The sequence below is a fragment of the Corvus hawaiiensis genome, chromosome Z (genome assembly GCF_020740725.1).
Source record: "Corvus hawaiiensis isolate bCorHaw1 chromosome Z, bCorHaw1.pri.cur, whole genome shotgun sequence".
NCBI lineage: Eukaryota > Metazoa > Chordata > Aves > Passeriformes > Corvidae > Corvus > Corvus hawaiiensis.
The window spans coordinates 7,233,653-7,249,443 of record NC_063255.1 but is presented as its reverse complement, the minus strand read 5'-3'; the positions used below and the strand labels follow the sequence as shown (position 1 = coordinate 7,249,443).

The following is a 15,791-nucleotide window of genomic DNA, read 5'->3' as shown; positions in this document are numbered from 1 at the left end:
GGTTTTTCAGAGGCACTTGCTCATCTGGCCAACTGTATTACTGTAAGAGCTGGCTTGAAGGACAGAGTAGGAACATGTAGCCAAGAGCGTGTAATAAAGGACAACAAGGACAGCCCAGGACAGATCAGCTTCAATACCTCATGAAACTGCATCTTGATCAGTGGTGCTTTCTTCCCCACAATTTTAAGTAGTACAAAGGAATGCACTGTATTTTGTAAACACACTTTAATTAAGCCACCTGGTCTCCTTATCTGTGCAAGTATTGAATCTCCACTTGAGGCTCTGTGCCATCTTAAACTCATGCTGGATTGCTGCTTCAAGTCCTCCAAGGCAATATGACTCTACTCCTATCTGGTCCTCAATCAGGAAGTTCTCTTCAACAAAACTAATGAATATCTAGGATATTCAAACGAATGAACTGGGAGAAAGGCAGTTACCCTTAAGGGAGACTACAGCAAATGAGAACACTCTGGTTTGATTATTAACCAAAGTTTTTCCTCATGCTGCAATGAACCCACAAGTGAGTGTTAATAAACAGAACCTGTATTGGACTAACATGAGACTGAAGAATTTTTATGTTCCTCTACACTTACACTGAAAAATATAATCAACATATTCTGCACTTGATATGCTGACAAAGTCAGCTTCAGGTTTTGTACAGAAATACACAATTTACAGTTCAGTTAGGGAGTGTCAAACAATTCTATCTGTATCTGAGAAATAATGAAATAATCTCCAGAAAACACATCAAATTATATCCTCAAAACAGATCAGCTACTTTCTACAACTTACATTCTTATTAGCAAGATGGTGCTGTTAACCCCACAGACAGATAAATATCATTATTTCAAGCTAAACCTATACAGCTGTTAATTACTACCAACAGCAAGAGAGAATTTAAGTTCTCCTACTCTTACACATCTATTTTTGCTTTTTATTTTCAGATAGGACAACCATGTTTGCTTAGCTGTTCATTTTTCAGTGTACAGTCTGGGGTGAGGAAGTAGGCAAGAGATTTAAGAAACTCACATCGACCTCATGCTACTGGAGAGAATTTAGAAACATCTGTAAAAGATACTGCTGCTGCAGAAAAGGAGACTGGCTGAAATTCTTTTTCTATGAACAGTCAAGAGAAAGAATCAACACTTTTTAAGACAGAAGGTTCTGTGAATACAAAAAACTACCAAGAGGAAGAAGAGATTAAAATAATGAGAAAGCATTTAAACTTTTGATAACTAGAGACAAGGGACGTACAAGAAAAAAAATCAGTGCACTATTTATTTGCAGTAGTTGAGATAAGTGGATAGCCCACAATTTACCTCCTAGCCACTTTAAAGAACTTTATCTTACTTTTCTACACTAAGGAATGTGAAGAATTTCTAATACCAGCAAACTGATTTTTCTGATAATGCCAGAAGCTGTGATAGGCTTCAGGAAACAGGATACACGTATTTAAAAGCATGAACAACATTCTAATACCTCCTACTATTATACTTGCAACTTTACGCTACTTACATTTTTATTTGTCCTCTGATCTATGACTTGGCCAGTAGAGAAGCCAGATCAGCAACTGAGCAAGTTCCTCACCACTTTTTGTTATGCCAGGCAAGGGTGATGGAGGCAGGAAGCAAAAGCAACCCTCCTCTGAACTGGAACAGCCTCAACACAAGCATGCATTTTCTAGTCCAGTCATTTACTAAGACAGAACGACATCATATTCCAGTTTCTCTGCATTCAAGAGTTTACTACAGGGGAACACTAGTTCAGTTATCTAGAGACCCAACTCATTCGAACAGGTCAAAACATTTGTTTAAAAATATTAGCACGGACAAGTGTATTGTCCCTTATAATAACATTTCAGTCAAAAAAAATGGACTTTTACAAGCACTAAGTACATGTTACTCTAAAACCCATGCAATTGTCTCTCCTGGGAGTGCTTAGAGAAGCGCAAATGTAAATTAAAAAAATGCAGAAGCAAGTCAGTAATATATCCTATCCCGCTCTATTACTTAGAGAAATATACACCAGACAAGTGAGTCAACTGCAGGTCACAAGCAAAAGCTGTGCCCTGGGCACTGCTCAAGGACAAGGGAAGGCTGAAGCTGGCCCAGGGATGGACACACCTGCAAGTCGTTAGCAGTTCACCCAGTGTGGCAGAGGCCAACTGCACCATTACTGACAGATTGAAAACACTGAAGACCTCCGGAGGAACAGTTAAAAGTCACCAGGGGGACAAAGGCAAGGGATGGAACAGGAGACATCAGCAATTCTTTGCACTGCAGTGCTGCTCATGGGGCGGGAAAAAATCTAACTGGCTGCAGCCAGAGTAAACAAGGGTAACTTCCCCCACTATAACCCCTCGTGTAGGGGAAATTATATATTTCATCACTGCTTGCATTATGTGCTCAGCATTACATTCAGTTAAAGGCTTTAATGGTACTATATAGAGAATTAAAAATAATGTACATGCCCCCAAAGAGGTCGATTTGTGCACACAATCTACCTAAATCACTGAGCTTACAGACCAGGAGAGCCACAGCCAAAGAAACAGAACTGACAAGGTCAGCTGCTGGCAAGACAGGGAAGGATTTACTTTAATTTTTTAATGTAGGTGACACCAACTTTGAATGTTATTCAAGACTACTGCTCTTTTAATCTCCAGAAGTTGCAACTATTTTCCCGTTTTAATCTTTGTTTTGTGGGAGTGCACAACAGGAGGCTTTCAGAGTATTTCACCTATAACTACACACCCTAACTTGAAATACCATTCAGTCTCTAGAAATATAATAGGCAATTAGTTGTCAGGAACGTAAATGCTCATTTTCCAGTGAGTCCTACAAGCATAGCAGCGTTTTATTTAAACAGTCTTTAACGAAGTCAGCAGTGCTACAGAGGGACTCAGAATTTCCATGACATTGTATACCCTGTCATACACCACGACGTCACTTTACACTGTACACACTGATGCATGCCACCATGTTTAAGAGAACAGAACTGAATTTTTCATGTTAGACTTAAGTTTGTAGTGTCTGATGGTACATTGTAAGAACAAACTCTGTAGAAAGCTCAATATAAACAGATTTTAAAAGAAAAAGTGACCAATATACTCTTGAGCTATCAGAACAGTTTTGTTTTGTACAGATTCAGGAGACTGCCCAAAAAGTCCGTTACTTAAGAATTTGGAAAAATATTTATACAAAATTGCTCTTGATACTTGAATACAATGAATAATGCCATAGCATAGAAAGTCTTACAATACTTAGAGTAGGTGCTGCTTCCCATTTGTAGTAGAAGTTATCAGCATTAGATTTGTGATCTCAGTTTCTGTGTACATCATTTTCTAGTGTTGATGACTAGACTCTTACATTTAAAGAAGAGATGGGAAGAATGAAAAGAGTCTGCAAGCAGAAACGGTGACCTGACTTCCATTCCTAGGATCTCCACTAGTCTTAGACCCAACCATCACACTATCTTAGAGAATTTTAACTGAGTACTAGTACTGCAGCATAGGCTCACCTAACAACACAAAATTGAAGCCTTGATTTCTGTGCATCAGCAAAAACCTACAAAAAACTCACCCAAAGGAACACTAAGAAAAGCAGACACTGACTAAAATAATGACTAAGATGATTTTTGGAATTTAATAGAGAGTAGTTTCTGACTATTTGACTGGCTCAATCCCACTGCCTGCCTTCTGTACCTCTTAAGGGCCATGTATGCTCCCCATTAGCTTGCTGCACATCAGTTTTCCCTGGTTATAATTAGCGTTTTATTCTCTCAGGTCTCTCCACCACCAGCTTCCAAACCACCCCTTCAGCTTAAGGTAAGCAAAGTTCACTGCCCTTCCATGCCTCAAAACAAGGCAGACAAATTTAGATACGTGCTCCTTACCATCCCAGTGGTCCAGTTTCAGAAAATATTGCACCTATTGCTTAGTTTCAGTGACTCAGTAATCTAAGACTTTCTGCAATAACAGAACTAAGTTAAATGGACAAAAATGCACTAATATTAAATTGAGGTAAAAATGTCACCTTATTCTAAGAGATTGAGAAGCCACCCAACATGAGAAAATTTTGATACATAATTCCTTCTATATTAAGGCAAAAATTGAGTATAATTTCTCCTTGGTACAGTTTCCTCCTTTCCCAGGAAAGGGATCACATAAAAAATTGTGATCCTTCTTCTATACCAGGCATGGCTAGGTAACAAATTGAAGCTACTTTTTGAGATCCAAGAAAACCCCACATAGCTCCTCTGAAACCTGCATATTTAGCAGAGGCAGACAGAGGAGAGGAGGCACTAAAATCCAGGCTATGTCTAGCAAAATCCACTGCTTCATCAACAGCACCACAGAAATAAGGGTGTACTGATATGGCTCATCCATACCTTTGGTTTCATTTAACAGCATCTGGTTGAGAGACATTCCAAGATGCATGTCCTGACCTGACAGACATCTGTTTTTTAAATAAAATTTTTTAAAAACCCTTCATTTTCCTGTTGCCTAATATCAAAACACCATATCAATGGAGATGCTAAAACTAAACTGAAGTACAATACAAATAAAACTGAAGTGCCTTCACAAACTTCTGAGTCAGACTGCTTCTTGATCACAGCTTTTTCAAGATGAATCAGTTAAGTCTATAAGAGAGCAAGAGCAGCCTATTGTTGTACTGGTCATTTCCTCTAACTCAATATTATAACAGAACAAGAGTTTGATAAGTGCACCAGAAAGTTTCAACATTATCTTTCTGTATCATATTTTACTAAAGAAGCTTATTTGGCTCTATTTTTGGCTTCCATACAAACAAGCAGTCTTGATTTTAAAAGCTCTATCTGACTGTATGAGAAGGATTAATGCACCAGAAAAATCCAGCAAAAGTGGAGTCAAAAACACAATGCAGGTTTATCAACAGTTTTTAGTTCTATACCTTTGAGATCAGTCTCATAACTTGAAAAAGGAAAATTCCTCCCAGAAAGTGGGTCAACTCATTAGCAGTCAATTGTTAAACAATAAGAGGCGGCATCAGATCCTTAATATAAGCAGGATAATTGTTTTAGTTTTAAAATTGCAGGATTGAGCTATTCTGGCTGGAAAATCACTTATGAGTCTACTCACAGGCAGCACTGAGAGATCTATTGCTACAGCTGAAGTGAGTATCTGTTCTAGTGGAAGGCGCCACTATCCACGGCAGTGGAGGCTGGAACTACACGATCTTTAAGGTCCCTTCCAATACATTCTATGATTCTATGACTAGTGTTTCCTGATGCAGTGGCAATTATACAGTTAAAAACCAAAACAAAACAGTTTCCAAAAGTATCCTAAGGAAATCCTGCTTCTTCAAAATAGCTTTAAATGGTTTTAATTTTTGTCATAAAACTAGCCATTTGCTAGTCATCCATTATCAGAATTTCTGGTGTTTGCAGATTTTTCACTTGTTTCAATGAACTATTTACCTGAATAAAACCTAAGAACTATGAGCTTCTATTGCAGAATAGGGGATGAAGACAAGCACCCCCACCCAACTAAGCAGATCTAGTACTAAATCAAGCTCATTTTAAAGCCATACTTCCGTGGGTGACGTATCTTGCCAATAGGTTTCTATGTAATTCTGTTCAGCACTCTTTGTCTTTTTCCTCCATCCAAGGTGAGTTTGTTTTAATTCTCCTGGACTAATTCTGGAAAGAGGATTACCAGTTGTTTGGGACAGTAAATCTGAGTCAGTTGGCAGGCTACAAGGCTCAAGTTCTCTTCTCATTGGGTACTTTCAAGAGTTGGGTCACCTCTTTGTGCTACTTGCCTTCCACAGCTCCAACACAGTCACAGGCAGAGGATTATCACAGCTTTATCCCCTCATCAGCATCTGGTCAGCAACAGTGCTCCTACATAAAACTATGCAGCAGCAGGCAACCAGTACTCAACTCTTTTTTCCCCCCAGCAGGGCTGTGATTGTGCAGCCTTCAGACCAAGCTGCTTTCAGTCAGTATGAGTTCATACTGCCCAACTCTTTAAAACCAGGAGCTGTGTTGCATCAGCTCAGTACAGCATAAACAAGCACTCAAGCAGTATGGAAGGGAGGGACGAATTCTTCTGCTATGAGAGATTAGCTATTTTATAAATTAATTGTAGTGTCATACTTAATTTTCTACAGAAAATGTTAGAAGCCCCTTCCCCTCCCATTCCATTACACAAAGGTCACCACCCTCATGTAAGAAAGCTGCAAGAGCCCTTCTGACTGTTTAAGGCTAAGGAAAAAAAACCACCAGGACTCAAGCAGCTGGTAAGGAACCCAAGAGCTGATAAGCATCTTGCTCTATTACGCCAAGAGAAAAGAATATAGTCCTGAGTTCAAGACTTGGCTCTTGGGAAGGCACTGGAAGGTGAACTAAGATTCACCCATTGCTGTAAAAAGTAAGTGCAAGAACTTCTGGTTTTGAGTCAGAAGTTAGTACAAGACACACTTTAACAGCAAAAGCTGGCAGAACAAGAACCAGACTGCTGACTTTGAATAGTATTCATTAACTAATTGAACTTTTACCTAAAGTTTCACTGCAGGTTTCTGATCAAGAGGGAGAGTCTCTGGTAGGGCATCTTTCTTCATGTGGGGGAAAACAAAAAGTGACTGCTGCAAAGAAGAAAGCACAGCAGAAGAGGAAAGATTTGCCCAGTTTCAGGTAACAGCTATGCTTCCAATTAACTGAGAGCGTCAGTTTAATGAGTACCATATCATGGTACTCATTATACTGGTGGATAGTGTCACTGAAGACAGACTGCTCTTTCACATGTACTTGTTACAGCTTTACAATGTATTCATGCACTAGAAAAAGTATTTAGCACCCACATGATGTGGAAAATAAGAAAGGTGACACATATGTCAGTGAGTCACAAATAATAGTGGAGGAGGTTTTATTTAAACTAGGGCAATCAGGAAGTGCTAACCCACACAGAAGGAGACTTCCCTGACTGAACAGCAATACCTTAATTGTCACTGAGACTTCAGCCTTCAGTGACGGCAAGAGTAAACACTCCCAAGAGAGAAGAAAGGCACTGAAAGCAAAAACACTGTGCAGGGTGTGCGCAGTGGTCCAGCCATTTAACCCCCAAAGGTCACACACTGCAAAAGCAAGCTCACTGAGTCCTATACACATGCATCTGCTGTTTAGCATGTTGTCCTGTATCATAAAATATTCCAAAAGTCTTTAAACAGTAACCTGAAAGTGATGTGAGCGTTTACTATTTCTGGGTTCAGTTCATATGTCCTTATGTTTGTGAAGGACTAGACGAAGTTTCTTGACAAAAGAAAATAAAAAAAAAAATAATGTATAAATAAGACTGCCACAGTCTCACCTTCCCCACAGTCACAGGGCAGGACATGGTGAGGAAGAAAAAAGATTAAATCCCCACACAGATACAAGTATATTCCACAGCAGTTTTAAACTTAACTAAGTAATTCTTTACTATTTCCAACATATTGCAGAAAAATGAATCAGAACAGAAAGGGTTGAATTTTTAGAAGGCTTCAGTTTTTCTAGTCTTGGGTTGTACATATTCTTGCATTACACCAGCGATCAGATATTGACAAGTACACTCTCCAGTTACTTATAACAGCTTGTCAGTAATTGCAGAGTCAGGTAAGGACTAAAGATCTAGAGCTGTGTTGTATTGCACCCCTGCACTCAAGTTAGGTATGAATTTCAACAAGTACAGACCAGATGAAAGTCATCCCAGAATTGTGACAGAGTGTTTTCCTTACGGCTCCAGTCACCTCTGCAGAGCTTACTTTAATCTGATTTTGTTTTTGTGAGAGTGATCTAAAGATAAATGCATTTAGCAGTTCTTCCACTGATTACAGGAATATTGCCATGCATTTCCCAACTTTGTTCTTTAATGCTGTTTACCTGCTGTAATGAAAAAAGAGCCTGATTTGCAATCAAACAATAGACCTCTAGGAGTGCCAAATAGTATATATATAGTGCCTAATGAAGACATCAGTTGCAAGCTAACTAATTAACCTATTCTAATAAACTTTTTTTTTTTGCATGACAGTTTCCAAGTATAATAAACCATAAGGACCAAGCCTCAGTATCTATCTGTGAAAAATACTACTGTCTAGAATGCAAATCTCTGCCATGCTACATAAAATGTCTATCAGAAAACCCAGGAGTAACAGAAAAAAACTCAAGTAACAGAAGTATGAGAGAGAAAGAAATCCTGCAGTCCAGGCCACTCATGCTTTCCAGTGCCAGAAGCAGCTGTGTACCATCTATGGGAGTGCAGGGAGTAGGGGAGGTGCTGCCTGCAGCACTGCAGAGCTGCATGCGGACATGCAGCACACACACACCCAGCACTGCAGATCAGCACACAGGGAATGCAGCTATAGCCTCCTCGCACTGTTTGAGGACAGGTACTGCAGAAACCTGTTAGATTACAGAATAGAAAGCTAGTTTAAGGCTGAAACACCGGTGTTATTTTCAGGAGAGAATTATCTTGCTGATAAGAGGGAAGGAGTTATTTTCTCAGGCACCAAAGACTGCTTTCCCTGAATTCTCCCTCCTTTAGTGGGTAAAAAGCCAGATGAGGGAGAGATCTTTCTTAAGGACAATTAAAAGAAACTTAGACTCAAGTTTCAGGCAACCAAACCGGTCTAATAATTTAATGGGGATGTTTTTTACCTCCTATTTTTTCCCCCTCTCCCCACCTGCTCTTCTTTGATGTCTTTCTTATTCTCTTACCTCAACTCCATCATAAGCATGTCACACCTTTCAGTAAACCCATCTAAATCACATATACAAAAAAAACCCAAAAAAACCCCACCAACAAAAAACCCCAACACAGTATAGCTCTTCTTCCCCTTCCCTTTCTTCTGAAAAACTTACGTTGGGAAAGTTGAAACTGCACAAAAATGGCTTGACTAAAACAGGAGCAAGTAAGTCAGACACACAGTCAGAATCACTTGTTTCCACTGCAGTGAGCTCATGGGTGTGTCAGATCAACTGCAACTTCAAGTGGTAAGCTCGGATATCACTTGGGTTTCAAGTCCAACATTACTGAGACAATGAAAATAATTTTTCTTCCCCATCTGCACTTACTTTGGGGAAGGTATAAACAGGAAAAAGAGGAGAGTAAAGCAAAGCTCTGTATCAAGTGGCAAGAGTTAAGTTGGGGATTCTGAGTATGCTACTGGTACCCCTTTTTGTGGTAGCAGGGGCTACCACACCAAAATTGAGTGTTCAGCTGAAACCGGTCTTCATAGTTTTTAAACCTTCACTTCTGTTGGAGGCCTCATGGTCTCTGTAGTGGAGATACTAGGTATCATTTATCCATCCGAGCAAGTCACTTTATCTGGACAGTTACCTCCGTCATTTGAGCAGATACCAAAGTACACGAGCAGGGGAAAGGGCGGGGGGAAGTGAGAGTTAAAGTCCACAATCAACTGGGACTATTGTTTTTACAATAAAAAAATTAAATTAAACAGCCCATTAAACACAGGTAAGACCTATGTTCTTCTAAGGGCCTGTCTCAGCCACGTGAGAGTCAGCCAGAAGAGGAAGAGAACTTGGTCCTACATCCAGTATCTTTCCCATTCTGCAACTCAGCTAGAGTTTCACTGAAACCTGTAACTCAATGTGTTTAAAGTTGCAGGTGTCAGAGCACTTCATATTATGCACTGCCTGCATTTTTCAGACTACTAGTAGGAAGTAAACAAGCCTAGGGGAAAATAAAAAGTCTGGCAACCCTCCAGCACACTAAGGCACCAGATAAGTACATCTGTGATCCAAATGCTACACAGTGTGAGAGGAAGAGAAGAGAAAGGTGTGTAAACTGATATTACACTGCGGAGCAAGGTCAAGGACCTACCTTCCCAGGTAATGACTTGAGGCAACAGTAGGGGGAAACCCTCATCCTTTCAGGTGGATGACCCTCAAGTTACATGCTTCTGCAGTCTTACTTTCAATATATTTTGCTTTCCTTGATTACTCAAGATGACTTATAATACACCCATATGCTTCATACAGACCAAACCATATGCATAGTGGAAATTTTTTGTCTAATTATAAAGATTTTATAATTACAATTATCCAGACAGACAAAACGGCTTCACTCACCATAAAGACAGCATGAAAGTTTAAGCCTCACAATACCGTAGCCCAATAAAACTCCTGATCTGAATAAAGATTGTTCTCAGTGGATTACATGGATCCACTATCATTTTGCAAAAGCTCTCTCTCCTATAACACTACCTCAGAGCAATGCATCATTCATTGTAATTTTGCTTTTTAATGGCATTTAACTACAGGTACCACTGCTATTTGAAGCATCCAGCAAGAGAAAAACGTTGTTCATTATGTTTATACTGATGCTACAAACAGCTTCAGCCAAGCAGGAGTTCATGAGCTAGGCCTGAACACTATCTACTGAACGTGGCAAGAAAGTACTTAGATTACTGAAGTACTGACATTATTTAAACAAGCTAACACCCAAAATTAGCACTTCCTAAGACCGACCAAGAAGTACATCTCCAGAGAGTAAAGACACTTCTCAGGCTCTCAATACCAAGAGGTGCCACTTCTTTACAAAGTGCACCTGCCTCTTCTTTGATCGATAACTGACATCACTGCCCTTTACACTGTATCATTAAACAAAAGGAGAGAGTTAATGCAAACTGGCAGGACATTAAGAAGTTTCAACAAAGACTGAAATAGAAGTAACACTGGGAATGCGCTGATATTTGGGCTGGCCAAGCCAAGCATTGCAGCGCTGTGGCAGTGTGCTGTGGCTGTGTCGGTTCGACGCATGGCCATAACCGAGGCATCGCTCCTGCCCCGACACCCATCTCTCGCTGCTGCACACGGACAAGAGGGCGCAGACACCGTGTTCTAATGAATGCCCCATTTCACTTCCAGCCTACAGCTACAGCTCTAGTTCAGCGCCACTGACATCGCACTCAACCCAGCCTTACAGCGAATCCCTGCTCTGCTGCCGAGCACCACCGTGCCTCTGCAGGACCCTGGATGGATGAAGCGTGTTTCCGTGATGACGGTCCCTTCCAGGACAGCTTCCCGACCCACTGGGGATAACAAGCACATCCCAGGCTGCAGGTATCTCCCAGACATCCACCTCTCCAGCACTGACTTTTGCCACAACCAGTTTTCATCTGACAGAGGAGGTTAGGGAAGGAAGAGTAAGGACGTAAGAGAGAAGGGGGAGTTACAGATGTCAGTGGATAAGCTGCAGCAGCTCCCTCCCCCCGGCGCTTTCCCGTCTCCTCCCGGCCCGCAGCAGCGACCAGATCCCCCCGTGCGGGCGCGGGGCGGGAGGCGGGGGAGCGGGCGAGGGGCGGCAGGCACGGCGGGGGCTGCGGGCCGGCCGGAGCCCCGCTCCGGGCGGTGCCGGCGCGGCGGGGAGGGGGAGGCGAGCATGCGGTAAGCGCAGTGCCGTGCAGGGGGAGAGCGGCGCCCCGGGGCCGGCTCCCCCCGGCCCTCCGCGGCCCCCGACCTACCCAGCAGCACGCAGAGCACGTCCAGCGCCACGAAGGGCAGCCGCGTTCTGTCAAACATGCTGGCGGCGCCCGGCGGCAGGCGCGGTGACAGCCTCGGCCCGAGGGGCGGGAGCGCGGCGGAGGCGGCAGGGAGGGGCTCCAGGCGAGGCGCTCCGAGGCAACGGCCCCCCCACGCTCCCAGCACCGCTAAGGAGCCGCCGCCGCCCGCACTGCGCTACTGCCGCCGCCGCGGCCCCCTCGCGCCTTTAAGGCCGGGCGCGGGCGGCGGGGCAGGGAGGGAAGGGCGGACGGCGGCGCCTCCTCGCTCCGCCCCTCAGGGACGCCCCGCCCGCGGCCTCCGCAGCCCGGCGCGCGCCGCCAATCGCGCCGCGCTACGCCCCGCGCCGGGCCTGGGCCGCGCAGCGCCCCGGCAGCGAGCGCAGCCCCGCGGCGCACCGCGCACCGCCCGGGGAGCCTGTGCCGCCGCCTGCCCTCACCTGCCGGCCCAGCCCGAGGCCACACGGGCCGTGGCTGGGATCTGGGAGGGAAGGGGTCGGTCCTCCGCGGAGAACACGGGGAAATTTATTATTACTATTATTATTATTATTATTATTACTACTACTACTACTACTACTATTACACAAGGAAAAAGCTGTTTCCACCTCTGGAATCACTGAATCCTCCAGGTCGGAAGGGACCACAGTGGGTCATTTGGTCCAACCTCCCTGCCCAAGCACCGAGGACAACCTGGCTCCTTCCTCTTGGCACCCACCCCTTTTAGATATTTACAGACACTGACGAGTCCCCCCTCTCGGTTGTCTCTCTCCTCTTAAAGCTGAACAGGCCCAGCTGTCTCAGTGTTTCCTCGTAAGAGTGATGCTCCAGTTCCCCAGTCCCCTTTGTTGCCCTCTGCTGGACCTGTTCCAGGAGCTCCACGTCTCTCTTGTGCTGAGCAGCCTACAACTAACACCCTGCTCCAGATGTGGCCTCACCAGGACTGAGTAGAGGGGCTGGAAGAGTGCTGGAAAATTGCAAAAAAATTACAAAACAGCTGGATGCAGAGTTTCAGCCCAACCCAACCCAAAGCAATCTTTTTCCTTGTTAAAAGCTTTTATTTGGAAAGAAGAAACTTACCAACACAAAGAAAATGTTTTCTGCATAACCACAGTTTTATTTTAGCACCATTAGCAACAAACCAGACAATTTTATTCACCAGTGTTGGGCACATACGTGTAGCTCCTGCTACAGAGCACATCTGTGTTTTGTTCAAGGCAATTGCAGATGGGATGAGTGGCACTTCCCACAATCACAGGACCAGGCATAAGCTTTTCAGTCATTTCTCATATATTCCACTCCCTAATTCTGTAAACAGCTTCACTTTGTACAATATCCTAACAGCTGAATAACAGGTTTGAGGGATTCACAAGAGGGACGAGTTCTTGAGGTGGAAGTGCCTCACTAAATATGCTGTATCTTCAACTATGCTGCCTAAAAAAGCACACAAAGTAGTTCCATATAGAATACATAAGCAAGCTCTACATAGCAGCCTATACAGGAGATCCCAATTTTATCTCAATGCCTAAGCATCGTAAGCAACATGTCAAAATGGACAGTTCTAGATATTAAAACTACCCTTGATTTCTGTAAGTGTAGTATAAATTACAGAGCGCATTTTCCTGTGGAAGTGTTCTGGGATGGTTTCATGAAGGTAGAAATTCCTGTTGTTTTAAAATGCATGAAGTAATGGAACAAATTGGAGCACAACCTGGCAATGAGGAGAACTGGGCTTATCTTTGTGAGAACAGCTGCTGAAAGAAGTGTGCAATCTGCTCTTCTCCTCACAAAGCAGGAAATTGTACACAAGGTCTTAAATCAGGAGTAGATAACATCCCAAAAATTGAAAGATGTTAGAAAAAACAGATGACAAGCAATGCAGACATTTCATGCACAATTGCCATAAGTGCTTTCTTCAACCCAAAAGCATCAGGCTAATCTTGTTCAGGCTAAGCTGCAAACAGCCCCCCTGATCCACACCCCTATGCAGTGAATTAGAGACCTGAGAGATTGCACTAATTTAAATGGATCTCTTCCCAGAAGAATGTAAGCAAGATAGTGATTACACTTAGAACACCTGGAAATTGGGTCGCAACACAGCATTCACTGACAGAAATTAATCACGCTTTATTGTCCTGCAGTTTCTACATCTCTGTTTCACCCTTGCGATGTAGCGTGCCTGAGGGAAGAGGTATCTTTGCAATCTTCTGCCAGAATTCAGGAAAGAAAGCAGTCACTGGCTCCTCTCCAAATTTTCCATTGCACAAGGGATATGAGCCTTGTTGTTGCAACCCTATTCCCACCACTTGGCTTGCTGTGTCTTGGAAATCCCTAGCTGAGCACAGTTTGGGGATGTGGGTAGCAGTGCACAGTTCCAGGTTCTCAGAAGGCTTTCCTGGGCCTTCTAATGTGGGCAGGTATTAAGCATGGAAGCATGCCAACCCAAGCACTTCCAGCCTGAAGTACTACTCAGATTAGCAAAATCCTACATTTGCACAAGGGCTGTGTTAGCATAAGTACTGGCATCTTCAGATATGTTGTTATTTCATACGAAAAGGATGTTTTGGTGTAAACTGAAGAGAGTGTAAAAAATCCAAAGCCTGCATACTTAAGTACCTTTAACAAAGAATATATGCAGTAGCAACAAAGCCCAGAGTGGCAGAAAGGGTAAACCGATGGTGCTTGATTAGAGAGCATCTGGAGCAATATGTTCCAGAGGAAATGGATGTTGGTTGATTACAAACACAAATAGAAATAACGTTCAGCATTAGTTGGAGGTTCAGGGTTTTTAACAATACAACACAAATCAGAGCCTCTGAGTTTCATTTTCTCCTGATACCGTGAGAGCTTTGTAGTATCTCTCAACTTCATGGCATTTTTACTGTGTAGGCTTTGCTTGGTAGCTGTCCCTTACAACAAAGTGCTAACTACTGCCACTACTCTTAGCCACAGTGACCTTAGTGACCCAGCGAGATCAAGTCAGAGCCACTCATATACTTAACACAGTCTGTGCTAAAGAACATTTCTGGACACAAGTAAAAATTAAGGCAGCAGACAAAGCTCATAAATTACATCGTCTCATATCCCTTAAGGAGATTTACATGTTAAGTTAGTCTTAATATTCTAGAATTATAACTTCTTCTCTAGAATTTAGACTCTCCAAAATATCTTCCCCTCTCACCCATTCTCTTTTTTAGTATGGTTATTTAGTTGGTTGGTTGGTTTGTTTTTATAATGGTGTCTTTTTGTTTGTTTAAGGGAGAGCAGTGAGCAGCAGCAAACCTCAAGAACAAGTTGAAGCCCTGTTAATGTCTCGTCTTCTGTTTCCTCTACAAATTGTGACCTTCAGTGTTTCTACCAATCTTCTTAGAAGTTTTGTGTGTACAACGATTAAACTCTCAAGAAGTTTATCATCAGTCTCTAGTGGTACTTGTGTGATAATTAATTAGTACTGACCCAACAGGATTCTTAACTGCAATTAACATTCATACAGATCAGCAGCTTTAGTAAACGACGGGACTTTCCCAGGCTTGTTTCTCTGTAGCTTGTTCTGGGGTGGGAGTCAACAGCTCTGAATGAGCTGTTACCACTCAGGAAAGGGATGAGAGGGTTACTGTGGATAGTTCTGGGAAGCCATCCTCTGGGTGCTCAGAGAGAGAGCAACACTCCAACCATAGCACTGGGAATGCTCTTAGGAAAGAGAGCAATCTGACAAATCTCATTAGGACACATTCCTGAATGCCAGCAATCCCACTTCAAAATGGGTAACTAGAAGCAGAGAAAGCACACAGTAAAGCAGAAAAGAAAGCAATTTTAGAACTTGTATACAACAGCTTCAATGTAGCAGAAATGGAACATGATATTTCAACATTTAAAGGGAATTATGGGATAGGAAAAGTCTATAAAGTACAGATCTAGAAAATCATTAAATATGTGGAGAACATTAAATGTGTAACAAGCATTCAGTATTTTATATCAGCTAAAAACTAGAGAGAACTTCTACAAGATGTCAGACAACAGGACGTTTTTACATGAGAATGTTGTGAAATGTTTTGCCTCAAGATGCTGTGGGGCACACAATTACAAAGGAGCAAAAAGGCTCTAGTGAATTCATAGAGGATAGGTCCACTGTTAAACAGTGGATCCTGGTTGTTTCAGAAACATCCCTACTTCTGATTTCCCACGTTTAGAAAGAACTGCTGGCAAACACAGCTCCTGTTTCTTAAACTCCCCCTCAACATCTGCTCCTGGGCACTGCTG

At 42.7% G+C, this 15,791-nt stretch overlaps 1 protein-coding gene and 1 long non-coding RNA gene across 3 annotated transcripts in view; one reads left to right on the top strand and one right to left on the bottom strand.

Annotated features, from left to right (window-relative positions):
- PLPP1 (phospholipid phosphatase 1) overlaps window positions 1-11,725 on the bottom strand; it is a 62,432-nt gene extending 50,707 nt beyond the window's left edge. For both annotated transcript variants that reach the window (XM_048290606.1, XM_048290607.1), the window contains exon 1: window positions 11,499-11,725. In XM_048290606.1, the coding sequence (XP_048146563.1) occupies window positions 11,499-11,556 (58 nt within the window). In that variant the 5' untranslated portion in view covers window positions 11,557-11,725. The remainder of the gene's footprint in view (window positions 1-11,498) is intronic.
- LOC125319436 lies at window positions 10,771-14,950 on the top strand. Its single transcript, XR_007200731.1, has 2 exons — window positions 10,771-11,097; window positions 14,790-14,950. It is a non-coding gene; the product is annotated as an uncharacterized LOC125319436 (long non-coding RNA).
- Window positions 14,951-15,791: the final 841 nt, after the last annotated feature.